Source organism: Harmonia axyridis, chromosome 6 (genome assembly GCF_914767665.1).
Source record: "Harmonia axyridis chromosome 6, icHarAxyr1.1, whole genome shotgun sequence".
In the NCBI taxonomy this organism is placed as follows: domain Eukaryota; kingdom Metazoa; phylum Arthropoda; class Insecta; order Coleoptera; family Coccinellidae; genus Harmonia; species Harmonia axyridis.
This window is the reverse complement of record NC_059506.1, coordinates 6,047,202-6,061,385: the sequence shown is the minus strand read 5'-3', so window position 1 is coordinate 6,061,385 and position 14,184 is coordinate 6,047,202. Positions and strand designations below refer to the sequence as shown.

The following is a 14,184-nucleotide window of genomic DNA, read 5'->3' as shown; positions in this document are numbered from 1 at the left end:
TACAGAATCCTATTAAAAAATTGGACAGAACCACTGCCGAATTTTTTCCAAGGTGTCGCATTTGTTTACATTAATTTACAAATGGCCATCTCACGTGTTTACCAACATTGTACCGACGGAGCTGCTGTCGTCCTGTTATGAAATCGTGGTAATATTGATAAAGGTTAACTGAATGTATCACTAACTTTTAATTAGATTTTGAGTACTAAGGGGTTTTTGTAGAGGCCGGATTTATTGATGTTCCTTTCAAGTGCGTAGTGATATCAAAAAATATCGGTGTGGACACGATGTCGTCAGGTTTCGCCCGCACTACCGAGAGCGATGCATGGGCCCTCCTTTCGCTAAAATCAGCTCCTGCGAGCCCCAAAGTGCAGTGGAATCCAGGTGAAATTAGTGAACCTATAGCTAGGATCGAAGGACGAGGTTTCGAGTACCTAGTGAGAAAAAAACAAATTGTTATAGGACGAAATAGTTCAAGGGGCGACGTGGACGTTAACATGGGGCATTCAAGTTTTATATCTAGGAAACATTTGGAAATCTTTTTTGATCACCCCTATTTCTTCATGCAATGCAATGGAAAGAACGGAGTTTTCATCGACGGAGTTTTCCAGAGGAAAAGTGCTCCATCAATTCAGTTACCTAGATCGTAAGTCCATGTTATGTAAACAAAAACAGTGTCTAATCAGTTTTAATGTGTATTTGTATTGTACCGACGGTGGGCCTTGAGAGGTTAAAATCTCACACATGTGGTCTCGGTTATTCGATTTTTTTTTTCAATTCGTAGCATGTTGGGAAAATCGATATAAACGGTTCTGTAGCGAGGTCACTTGGTTTTAGATTCACAACATTTTCATACGGTCTCAAGATAACGACCAAAAACGTGGTTCTGCTTGTGACGTCATGTAGTTTTCCTCTATAATTGAAATAATTGAATTTTCATGAATTACATCCGATTCTAACTTCTCACTTGAAAGTGACCTCTTTACGATTTCCTATGAAATGACGTTCCCGTGTTTACATCGTTATTTTTACGATTTTCATAACATTAGCTAGTGGAAAATTGATATTTTTTTGTTTATTTTTATCAATTACTGAACTATTGTAATTTTTCAATACATTTTTGTTAGTTTATTATGCACTCATGTTCTAATAATGTTTTGGAAATTTTGCTCAACATAAATGTTTTGTATCTTTTATAATAAGTGTTTTTGATCTATTAATCTTGATTGAAGGTCAACTTTCCGAGACGTACTTTCATTCTACGATTTCAATTAATAATGTAACATTCTCTTCCATAGGACGAACATAACCTCATTTCTGATTGTTTATAACAAGTGATCTATTTGTGCAGATCAATATTACGCTTAATTTCGGTCCGTGCTTATTCACGTGTGAAAAATCCAATGATATCATATTACATACTCGTGCTGTATGCGCAGATAACCCTAAACGTTTTGAAAATTTTCAAGTAGATCAATGTTTTTTCACTTTGTAGTTTTTGGGGGGTTGAAAACTATTACCAAAATAAACAAAACTAAATAGGTACTTCGATTCACATCTTTTTCCATTCATATTGATTCCACATTTGGACATCATTAATGCACAAGGAAATTCGGGAAATCCTAAATGTATACACAAACATTATTATTAAACTACCCATCTAAAGCACCCTTAGATGTGTTGCCGAATTTCTTTTAGTCGTTAGGTCGGTACCTACACTTGTTCCTGTACATACTCACGCAGATCGTAAACGAAATATAATTTGGTTACGGTGCTCCCTTTTGTTAGTACATTCAAAATGTGTTTTCAATTTCTGCTGAGTGAACATATCGAACAGATAATTTGCAAGTGGAATGAATAACCTGTACCGAAGACCCGAGAAAGTTACTCAGCTCGTTGAAAAGACCAAATTTGTGGTGGATTCTTTACCACGCCAGTGAATTTCTGGTTGAAACTTCAACAAATCTTATCGAAAACTACTTAATTAATGATATTTATAGATGTGATTCATTAATCATATCGCATATATAGGTACCTATAAACAAACAGTTCTGTGATCTGCAATAGATCAATTGGCAGATGAGGAACGCGCGCTGTAAAACTCCTGATTTGGTCATTGCTTTCCTCAAACTGAATATTAACCTAGTTCAAACTGTTATAGAAATGTTGTGATTTTTTTCGATATTCTGCTTGAATAAAATGTGATGAAAAAATAAATATTGCACGAAGCTTGAAATTGCTATTGCATCGTCACCTAAAATCTCAACCTTGTCAGTTTTTTTTTTTCAATATTCTTCTAAATTTTCTTTTGCTACCAGTGACGCGATAAAATGAAATTTTGTTTGTTTTATTTTGGTTTTTCGAAAAATGAACACAATGATCAATTTAAAATAATTTAACGATCAAACTGAATACAATATTTTTTTATCACAGAGTCCCCAGTAATGTCTGAGCCATGAATTTTTGAATAATTTTTCACTAATTTTGAAGCACACAGGATGCTCAGCCTCTTGATTATTGTACATGAATGAATACATATCAATGAATATCTGGATAAAATTCAATAAACACCAAAAAAAATTGTTTCATTCAATTATTTGATATATTTTATGAGATATGATAAAGCTATATAAAACATAGCTGTTAACTATTGCTAAAACCGTATTCACTTTACTGCATCTTCAGGGTGTGAATCCTGAATGTAGATATTATATGGAAAATATTCTTTTTACAATGATGTTATTAGGCGTGTCTTGTCATTTCTCATGAGTAATATCATAAGGGCATCTAATTTTTCCAAAAAAAATCGGAAAAGCACGTTGGTAAGAATATTTTAACAAGAAGCATTAGTGCTGGCGGTAACAAAAATCCGAGTCGTAGACGAGAGTTTTTGCACCTGCACGAATGCTTTTTTTTTAAATATTATTTTGCATTGTGTTTTTTCGATTTTTTTTCACAGGAAAAATCAAATGCTCGAATTGTATTTGGCAAGACTATTTCATGAGACCATAGTTACTTGTTTTCGAAGGTATTGTAATATTTGGGACAACAGCTGTCAAGTTTTGCAGCGGGTAAACAGGAAAAACCTGCTGACCGGTGCTGTCATACAGTTTTTCCATCTAGAAACCATTTGTAATTCAAAATTGAGCGTTTGTGATTGGTGGAAATTGAGACGAGGGAAATAGTAAATGTTATACAGGGTGTAACATGAATGACTGGCTATAGCCTAGTGGTGAATGCAAGTCATCCAGGTCTTCCAGGAAAGTAGCTTGTTTTGCATCCTAACACTGTTAGTTTCGGAGATACAGGGTGATTCATGCAAATTGGTATAAATTTCTGATATCCATAACTTGGAAATCAGCAATCCGATTTTGTGGGTTTATTTACTTCATGCAACCCTTCAAAACGATCAAGGTAATTTCAATATTTTCAGGACAGTACTCAGATTATTGAGTTTTTTCCTTTAGACTTCGAAATTTATATTTTTTACACTTTTTAGAGGAACATCGTTATTGACATGAAAAAATAAATAATTCAGTCTAATGAATTCAACTTCAACTTCGAATGGCACACTTTTTTCAAAAGAGTAGCAAACGAAAGAATTCTTGTGTTATGTAACTTTTTTGAAATAAGGTCCTGTTTTTATGGTTTTCGTCAGAATATTTGATGTTATCTCATAATATTCAGGATTTAATAGCTTTCTGTTCAACTTTCTTTCATTGTACACCCTCAGCACCTACTGAGTGTTGTAACACGCTGCGTAAAATATTAATTATCTGAGCTGCCCTGTGGAATCTTAGCCTGGAATCATCGAAAGTATGAATAAAACGATTTTGAAAAAAGCTGTAGGGTTTTCCAATAAAAGGTTTCATTTTATAGCCCGCTATCTGGAAGCTGTCACCTTTTGACATTTGACAAGTAAAAACTAAGCCATTACTAAAAATGAAACGATAAATGCTTCAACAACACAACGTATTGAAATTGTTGAAATTCCAATGGCGTAAATTGTTCAGTTCGCAAAACTAGAGCAATCACAATTGGCCACTGAGATCTTGTGATTTAACACCTTTAGACATTACTTTTTGGGGCCACGTGAAAGATTTGGCTGATATCGTATTATATCGTTTATGGCATACCTTCCTCTTTTCAAATAAATAAACATTGAATTGCCTATTTGCCCCTTTACTGAAATGTCTATGCTGAATTGTTTTTTTCATTTCAATGATCCTTCGATTATTTAATATCTCACTTGAAACTCAATAGTTTAACAATTCTGTGATGGTAATAATATTATTATTATTTGAACTGGGGTCGTTTTGGCTCGGTAAGCCTTCCGGGAACTGCGACTATGTAAATCTTTTGTTTTCTGCCCTACTCATTCATGGAAACCTATGGTAATAATATGCGGAATCATTTTTGAATTTTCAATCTTTACTCAAGAAAAGTGTTAGAACAAATAAGAGCGCTTTCTACTCTCAAATTCGAAATAGAGTTTATTTTTATGAGAAGCTGTGTTCCAACATTCTTTTCCTCAAAATTTTTCACTTGAGTACGCCACTGGTACGATAAAAAATTGTTTTCATCTGAAAACTTGCCACCACGCTGGAAAATATTTATAAATTTAATTTTTTCTAATCAAATTTTAACTTCGTAAATGAAGCATTTCCCGAATATAGTTCATTAAGAAAATTCACCTTATTTTTCGATTCTCTCCCGTATTTTCCTTCTTTCAAACTGTACCACCCTGTATATCTCATATTTAATCAGAAACTGACGAGTGCAGATTTTGTAGGGAAGAAACCTGGTCACAAAATTCTCATCATTGCAAAAAAAAAATGTTATCTTCTTGAAGCAATCCCAGCTCCTGTAGTTCATGAGAAATTTGGAACTGAAATATTATATTCAAAAACAAGTTACTGAATGGGCTCCAATTACAACACGAATGCGAAATTCTTAAACGAGCGACAAAGAAACGAGTTTTCGAACGCATCAGTGTTGGAATTGCCTTCTGCAACGAGTATTAGACGATATTTTCTCTATTTCTGTCAAGTTTTGTGAAATATTATCGAATTTCAAGGAAAAATTCAGATTGTACAATCTAGTGACTTTCGTATTGTATCTTGGCAGTTGGCCTGACTGTTACGAAAATTGACAGATTACGGAATTTGAATCATACGTTTCGAATTTTGAAATAATTTATAATTACGAATTAAATTCGTGAATTACGTCTGACGAAATCAATTTACCACTATCAGAATTAAGAGAAATTGCGAATAATGTTGCAAATCATTTGACTTTATCCAAATTATATTATATTTACACTAGACGTGCGTTGAAATTTGATAGAATCGGAAGTCAGTGTAGACAACCACAAAACGAAAAATATAACTGAAAACGATGCTGTAATGAGTTCATTACAGTACTGTAATGAACTCATTACGATACTGAAATAGAAAAAACTATTTATAGATTGTGCAGAGTTAAGAACATCTCTGATGGGGGTCGCAATTGACCTTAAGGTCACGGTGCTAGGTAACCCCTTACACCTTAATCATTACGTTTATTTAACTTTTATTTATTCTTATACGTATGAGGGAAAATTGAACAAATTAATAATTGCAAATTTGTACGCTAATGAAAAAAAAAGGGCCGCTACCATAAAATTTAGATTGCCTAACTCAATTATTGAAGAATTAGAGGTAGTTCTATTACAAAAACGATTCCATCGTTTTTAGAACAGAGTTTCCACTATCGCAACGGTTTTGTGTATTTATAAGAAAATCCCTTGAAATTTGTTATCGATCCGAAGAAAACCAAGGACGGATATTTGGAAATGAAATAAAACGTTGTTTTTCCGTGCTTCTTTATATCAGCGCTTTGAAGGATCGTCCTTGTAACGTTTGTCAGTGGCGGATCGCAAGGGTTAGCACAAGTAAGCACTTGTCTGTACCTAAAGTGATTTTATGAAGAGGATGATATTAAAATGAACAACAATTGAGTATAATATAGGTTATAACTCTACTCCTATACAGGGTGATTCACCGCGGTGGCCTATTAGACGTATGGAAAACTAATCTATATTTTGTGCTGTAAATTTGCATATTAGGGTTTGAGACAATGATTTTTCTCCCTGAAATATTTTTTTTCGAAAAAACCTTTTTTATTTTCGATTCTGCCATTACGTAGTATTATAAGACAAATCAAATTCATCAAAATTCAAGATTTTCAAATTACAACATATTTTTTATTCTTTCAGTCAATTAATCGTGTAAAAGGAGGGGTGGTTAAGCAAGCCCTATACTTAAAATCAAAACTTTGGGAGTTATCGAGGAAGAACTTGAAATGAGGAATAATCGAAATTTCTGAGTGGGCTAGTCTGTGATTTCCGGAAAACATAGAAAGAAACTAAAATTTGATGTTTCGATAACTAAATTTGAAATTTTTCATGAATTGTAATTAATTATTCGTGATTGAAAATTTCATTGGTTTATGGATTCTCAACAATCCCAACGAACAAACAAGTACAATTCATGAAATCTCAAATGTTCTTATCGAAACTTCGACTTTTAGCTTCTGTCTATGTTTTTCGGAAGTCACAGACTACTCCACTTAGTTAGAAACTGCGGTTTTTCCCCGATAACTCTTGCAGTTTTCATTTTAGGTTTAGGGTTTGCTTAAGTAACCGCCCTCTTTTTATACGTAGAATGGACTAAAAGAATGAAAAATATAAATTGTAATTTGAAAATCTTGAGTTTTCATGAATTTGAGTTGTTCAAGTGATCCATGATCTTCTCATAAACACCTTTGGTCCAAAGAGCAAACAGCCTTATAATACTACATATCGGAAGAATCGAAAATGAAAAAGGTTTTTTCGAAAAAAATATTTCTGCAGAAAAATAAAAAAATTGTGTCATCAACTTATGAACCGTTGAGTTTATATCCATATTATTGCATTTTTTTGAAATTGTCATCAAACAAGCTATCTAATGATCCAATAATATACTGGGTGCACCATTTGAAATAAGAAAGTAGTAGTCTGTTTCCGGTATAACCGGGAGTTGTAGAGGTCTAAAAATATTGTAGGGAGAAAAATCATTGTCTCGAACCCAAATATGCAAATTTTCAGGACAAAATTAAGATTAGTTTTCCATAAATGTCTGATAAACTATCTCGGTGAATCACCCTGTATATATATAACGTTAATAATAATAAAAATAAACGCTTTTCGTCTACTTTTCTGTCTAAAAGTCCCCACCTTGGATTGTTTAGTAGCTGTCGTTGTCAGGTGATTATTTCTATTAATTGTATTGGTATTATGATCAATTAGGTCAATTCCCTCATTCATGCTTACGATTATTTCTATTGTCAGCATAGTATAAACATATGAGCAGTTTCGTTTTGTGTCGGTATTGCAGGGTAGTAAAATTCCACAATTGGTTTATGACCATCCTTTATTGCTGCCTTGAATAGGGAGTATATAATGGGAGGGTTGTTTGTTCCATATTCTATGTGATGAATTCTATTTTTTCTGCAATGTGATTCATTGTGCAGGTTTTGTGGTTTCGAAAGTAAACATAAATTAAACACACTTTCATTCAAAATATCGATCAAATTTTTATTTCAATATAATGCTTGGACTATGCCATTATGTGTGGAATACAACATCATTTGAATGCCTCTTATGCCCGCCACTCACGAAGCGTTTTTTCGAGCGTTTGGTAGCAAGCGTCGAAGAGATTCCAGTCGGGCAGTCAAGTTCATACTCTGATTTACAGTGGTGCGGCCGTGTCCCGAGCTGTCTGACTGTAAAATTATTCGAACGCTCGACTATGGGAACCTCGTGAGTGGCCGCCTTTACAGGACTCGATCCTTGTGAGGTAATTTTTGATGACTCGCAGACATATTTTGGGCAATATCCCACCAATAACTTGACGGATATTATTATTGGCATAAACACGCATAAACCAACAAAAAAAATCCAAAGGCAATAAATTACAAGATCTAGGGACCAATTTACATCGATAATTTTTTTTTTTTTTTTGCTATAAAGCTAAAACGGTACGTGTTGTGTGATTTGCACCATCTTGCTGAAACCACATATCTAATTAATCCCATATCATTAATTCCAGGCCAAAAAAAATTATCATTTGGCTATATCGATTAGAATTGACGGTTTGAGTGGCACCTTCTTCATTTTCAAATCACTACACTAGACCAGACCAAATGGCACACCATACAGTGACTTTTTGTGAATGTTTGAGTGGCACCTTCTTCATTTTCAAATCACTACACTAGACCAGACCAAATGGCACACCATACAGTGACTTTTTGTGGATGTTTGAGTGGCACCTTCTTCATTTTCAAATCACTACACTAGACCAGACCAAATGGCACACCATACAGTGACTTTTTGTGGATGTTTGAGTGGCACCTTCTTCATTTTCAAATCACTACACTAGACCAGACCAAATGGCACACCATACAGTGACTTTTTGTGGATGTTTGAGTGGCACCTTCTTCATTTTCAAATCACTACACTAGACCAGACCAAATGGCACACCATACAGTGACTTTTTGTGGATGTTTGAGTGGCACCTTCTTCATTTTCAAATCACTACACTAGACCAGACCAAATGGCACACCATACAGTGACTTTTTGTGGATGTTTGAGTGGCACCTTCTTCATTTTCAAATCACTACACTAGACCAGACCAAATGGCACACCATACAGTGACTTTTTGTGGATGTTTGAGTGGCACCTTCTTCATTTTCAAATCACTACACTAGACCAGACCAAATGGCACACCATACAGTGACTTTTTGTGGATGTAATCTTCTCTCAGCAGTTACATGAGAATTTTTACTGTCCCATTTTACTGTCAAAGGACAAACATGAGGAATCAAGGAGTAGATAAATCATGATTTTTTTTGTTTGTTTCTGATCTACTTATCTTATTATTTTTTGAAAAATTATTTGTTTGTAGTTTTTGAATGTCTATTCTTTATTTTGCCTCTTCAGGTTTTCTATTGATTTGAGAGTAGTAATGCTCTGTTAACATTTGTAACATACTCTTAATTGCATTTTTCATTTCAGGTGTATGTTCAGGTTTCCAAGTACAAACATCCGTCTTAATTTCTATTCATTGATCGACGAGAACTCGGAACCATCATCCAAGGTGCCGGAAGCAGGACCACCATTGCTTCGAATAAGAGATAGAGCAGGTGGCGGCCAGCAATCAACAGGTCTGCCACCCCTGCGGATCAAAATACCGGAGTCTGATATCTATGGTAGTCCGTTTCCCTCACCAACTGGTACTATTAGCGCTGCTAATAGCTGCCCGACTAGTCCTAGAGGTATGAAAACATTCGTGTAAGGCGATCTGAAAAAATTTTGATAACCTAAAAAAAATATGACAGGTTTTAATTTCTTTAATATCGATTCACCAACTATGTATATATAAAAGTTAGTAAGTATCTGGTAATGGAATCTAAAGATCACTGAATAACTCTCATTTCATGAATCCAAGCTTTTGGATATTATCATAGTCATCTTCGGGGATCTGTAATTTGTCAAAAACAACCATCAATTAAAATAACGAACATTGCCATTAAGGCTTACCGAAAAGTGAGTTTTATCCAAGAAAATGATTGCAATGAAAAGGTTCATTATCTTGAATGTCCAATAAAATTTTAATATTACAATGTCCAAAAATGTCTACCTACCAGCAAACGATTGGTCCAACATCTAAAAACTTGAAAATCTCTACTAATGACTTCTACATAACATGCCTAGAAACCCTGGTGTGTGCACTGATTAGATTTTCCTCTCTACTTCCAATGGGTAACAAACGAGTAAATATGGACAAGTTCGATGGAATCTGTCATAACGTCAACATTGTTAACAGTTTCGTAAACATGCTTCCATATTCCACTAGTTTGTTTTGATGTCCTACAGTCCTTTCTATGTTCTATTCGGCTATTTATTGTTGTTGACATTGAGCGGGTGAACGTGTGTTGTTGAGTGCTCCGATTAAGTGAGGGAATTCAGTGAGTTATTGATGAATTTCGATAAAGATTGATATTGTTGAAAACAGAATAAAACTGGTCATCATAGACACTAATATTTTTGGAAAAGAAGCTAACTGAATAGTTTATAAAACGGATAATTGTTTATACATTCTCGATATCGAGTCTTTTTTGCTTAGGTCTAGACGTCCAGCGTACGTTCGGCAGGTGTAGTATGTTCGCTGCATGAATCGTTATCGGGACGAGAAAACAGAATAATCTGACCTTCCATATCGCACCAAATTTCCCGATTCCAACTTTTCCGTGGCCTACCTTCTGTGCTACAAGTCTTCCTTAAAGGCCCAAGGAAGTGAAGTGAGTCTCCCCTTACGTCCTCATTTTTTGTTTCGGTTTGTGTCCCTGCTATGGTAGTTGCCTAATACAGAACTATTACATAAAATTTTTTCTATCAATTGAACATAATGGATGATAAAACCGTACAAAATATTTTAGAAAAAATTGAGAACAGTAAAACTGAAATTAAAAGCAGCATACAAGCTTCGGAATCTAATATATTACTTGAACTTGAAAACTTGAAATTCAAGATTCGTACACTTGAGCGGGAGAATGTGTCTCTGAGGGATAAAGTAGACCGACTGGAAAGAAAATCTAACGAAAATAACATCGTGGTTTTTGGATGGACAGAGCCCAATGATGATATTACTTCGGATTTCATTTGCAATGAGCTGAATAACCTGCTAGGGGTAGAAATTGGTAGAAGCGATATAAATAATTTTTATTGCCTAGGAAAAAAGTCGAATCGCCCAGTAAAAATTGAGTTTGTTTCCTATCTCAAGAAAATTGGGGTTGTCAGACATTGCAAAAAATTGAAGGGCAGTGGTATTGCCATCAGAGACGATCTGACGGAACAGCAGCGGAACGAGTATCGAGTGCTTAGGGGATATTTGATCGAGCAAAGAGAAAAAGGAGAAACTTGTCATATTAGAGGAAATAAACTTGTAGTCAACAATAAAGAGTATACACTCCACGATTTAGAAGAAGCTCGAAAACATCCCACTGTCCGCCGGACTAACAGCAACCCGGCGACCCCGACTCAGTCCCTAATACATAACCGGAAGAAGTACGAACTCAGGCTCAACCTCCTGAAAATATCGAGGAGATCTCGGTTCTCGACCGATTGCAAAGCACACCAGTGGCTGAAAACACTGCTAGAAAAATTGTAAAGCCAGAAAGAGTAACCAGATTGCGCTTGAACGTACAAAGAAAGGATTTGAAATAGTTGATTTTGTTGTATTTTGTCCTGTTGTTTATTTTTGTTGCGTTGGGCTATTAAGTTGTTTGGCTTTTTCTGTGGGTTTTCTGCTACAAAATGGATCCATACATTAGAGAATATAAGAACGAACCAATCATTGCTAAGATTATACCTGACATAGATCATTTTTTGCCACCTATACAAACACCACTTAATATCTTACATCTTAATATTAGAAGTGCGATGAAAAATATGGACGAATTTGTTTTGTTTCTGAATAAACTTGCGCTCGATATTCAAATTATTGTACTCACCGAAACGTATTTCGTCTATGACCTGAATTTGCTGCAGATTGAAGGGTATACCATTTTATACAATGAGGGTTCACTCAATAAGAACGATGGAGTGTTGGTTTATATTAGGAATGAAATCAGTTTTTCACACGAAATAAAGAAACTAGGAAATATAAACATTCTGGAAGTTTCAACACAGTTTGGATCTAAGAAAGCTATTTTAACAGCCGTCTATAGACCCCCAAGTACATGTCCAAAAAAATTCAACATTGATTTACAGCAATATATTCAAACGGTTGAAAGGAGCGATATGCATGTTATAACAGGAGATATAAATATAGATCTTATGTCGAATTCAGATTTTTCTGAGGAATACAAGAATATCTTGAACACATACGGATATGAATCGCACATAAATGACTACACTCGACCAGAAAGTAAAACTTGCATAGATCATTTCTATGTGAAAGAAAATGTTTCTATTCCAATTCAATCGTACGTCTTTCAACATATTATTACCGATCACTATCCTATTGCATTAACTGTGGACTTGGATGCAACATCAACGAGACAGCCCAATTCCGATTCTAGAAATAAAAAATATATAGATTACGCAGCACTAAAGACAAACTTGAGAGAGGAGAGGTGGGAAAAATTTTATTCTGTCCATAATATAGATGAAATGGCTGATGAATTTGTTGACAGAATAAGTGCATATATCGAAAAAACAACTAAAAATATAAGGTTAAAAAAACAAAAAAATATTAAAAAGAAGTGGATTACTTCCGCGCTCCTCACATCGATAAATAGAAAACAGCACCTGTATAAAAATTTACAAAAGGATCCGAATAATTCACTTCTGAAGACAGAATACCACGTTTATAAAGGTAAGTTGGCAAAGTTAATCAAAGTTGCGAAGAAGAATTATGCACGAAAGCTAATAAAGGACAATGTTAACCAGTCCAAGGCACTCTGGGACAGTGTAAATAACATATGCAATCGTTCGAAGCCTGAGACAAAGATTGAAAAGATTGTATCGGCAGATGGAACAATGGTGGAGTCTGGGAAACGGATCTGTGACAGTTTTAATGCATACTACTCTAACTTAGGTCAGACGTATGCAGAAAAAATAAGTGTTCCGGAAAACTATAGAGAACATGAAAAAACAGTAAGAAGCTCCTTGTTTCTCACCCCTGCGAACATCGAGGAGGTCCACGAGACGATTGTGAAACTGCGGCAGGGAACAGCACCGGGATATGATGGCATAAGAGCGGAAACTCTAAAGAATATATCTGACGAGATAAAGGCACCTCTGACTCACCTAATAAACTGTTGCTTTGATGAAGGATATTTCCCGAAAAGTTTAAAAACAGGTATTATAAAACCTCTATTCAAAAAAGGTAGTAGATTGGAAATGAAGAACTACAGGCCAATATCGTTGATCAGCAATATAGCAAAAGTTATGGAAAAAATATTGAAAAAGAGGATTATAAAATTTTGCACGAAACATAAAATTATCTCACAATTTCAATATGGCTTTGTAGAAGAAAAATCAACCGAAGATGCAATCAGACACCTGACATCCTGTATTTACAACTCACTAGATAAGAAAAAACAATCCTTATGTATATTTATCGATCTCTCTAAGGCCTTTGATACAGTCTCCCATGAAAAACTACTCAATAAATTGGAAAAATACGGTTTCAGAGGTAAAATTTACAACATGATGAGAAGTTATTTGATGGATCGGGAACAAAAAGTAAGTGTAAATGGAGAGTTAAGTGAAGCAATGTATGTAAATTACGGGGTGCCTCAGGGCACGGTTCTTGGACCCCTTTTATTCACACTGTATATAAACAGTTTGTTGAGTGTCAGAGTAAGAGGCAGAGTTCTCTGTTTTGCAGACGACGTGGCGTTGTTTTGTGAGTCAGATTCTTGGAACACCCTGAAAGCTGAGGCCGAGAAGGACTTCAGTAATCTGGATATGTGGTTCAGGTACAATAAATTGACGATAAATTTGGAGAAAACGAGATATTTACCATTCGCATCGTACTCGAGTGGATTACCACATATTGGACCCCTGATGGTCACACCGAACTTACATATCCCGGAAGCGGACTCCATCAAATATTTGGGTATAACGATCGATAGACACCTTAAATGGGACATGCATATCAAAAGTGTCGTCAACAAGCTAAGAGGCATTTTATATAAAATTAAATATTTAAAAGACTACCTCGACTTGAAACACCTGAAATTGCTGTACTTTGCATTAGTGCAGCCACAGTTGTCGTATGGAATTATTGGTTGGGGCGGCGTGAATGATAATCATTTGGAGAACTTAAATGTAATGCAAAGATGGATACTTAGAATTATTTACGGTAAACCACTCATGTTCTCCAACGATAGTTTGTACAGGGAGTCCGGGATGCTTGATATAAGACAACTCTTCTGTCTCAGTATGCTAATAAATATGAAAAAGTCGAAAATTACTTCCGATCCAGTTGACCACTGTTATAACACCAGAAATAGATCAAGCTCCTTAAACATACCCCGTTGTGAAAAGAATATAGGACAGCGCTGCTGTAACTACCTTGCTCCGAAAGTTTTCAA

The 14,184-nt window shown here is 35.1% G+C and overlaps 1 protein-coding gene across 2 annotated transcripts in view; it reads left to right on the top strand.

The window, feature by feature from the left end:
• The first annotated feature begins 62 nt into the window (after positions 1 to 62).
• Positions 63 to 14,184, top strand: part of LOC123683268 (forkhead box protein K1) — a 43,928-nt gene continuing 29,806 nt past the window's right edge. For both annotated transcript variants that reach the window (XM_045622195.1, XM_045622194.1), the window contains exons 1-2: positions 63 to 646; positions 9,095 to 9,354. In XM_045622195.1, coding sequence (XP_045478151.1) covers positions 288 to 646; positions 9,095 to 9,354 — 619 coding nt within the window. In that variant the 5' untranslated portion in view covers positions 63 to 287. The remainder of the gene's footprint in view (positions 647 to 9,094; positions 9,355 to 14,184) is intronic.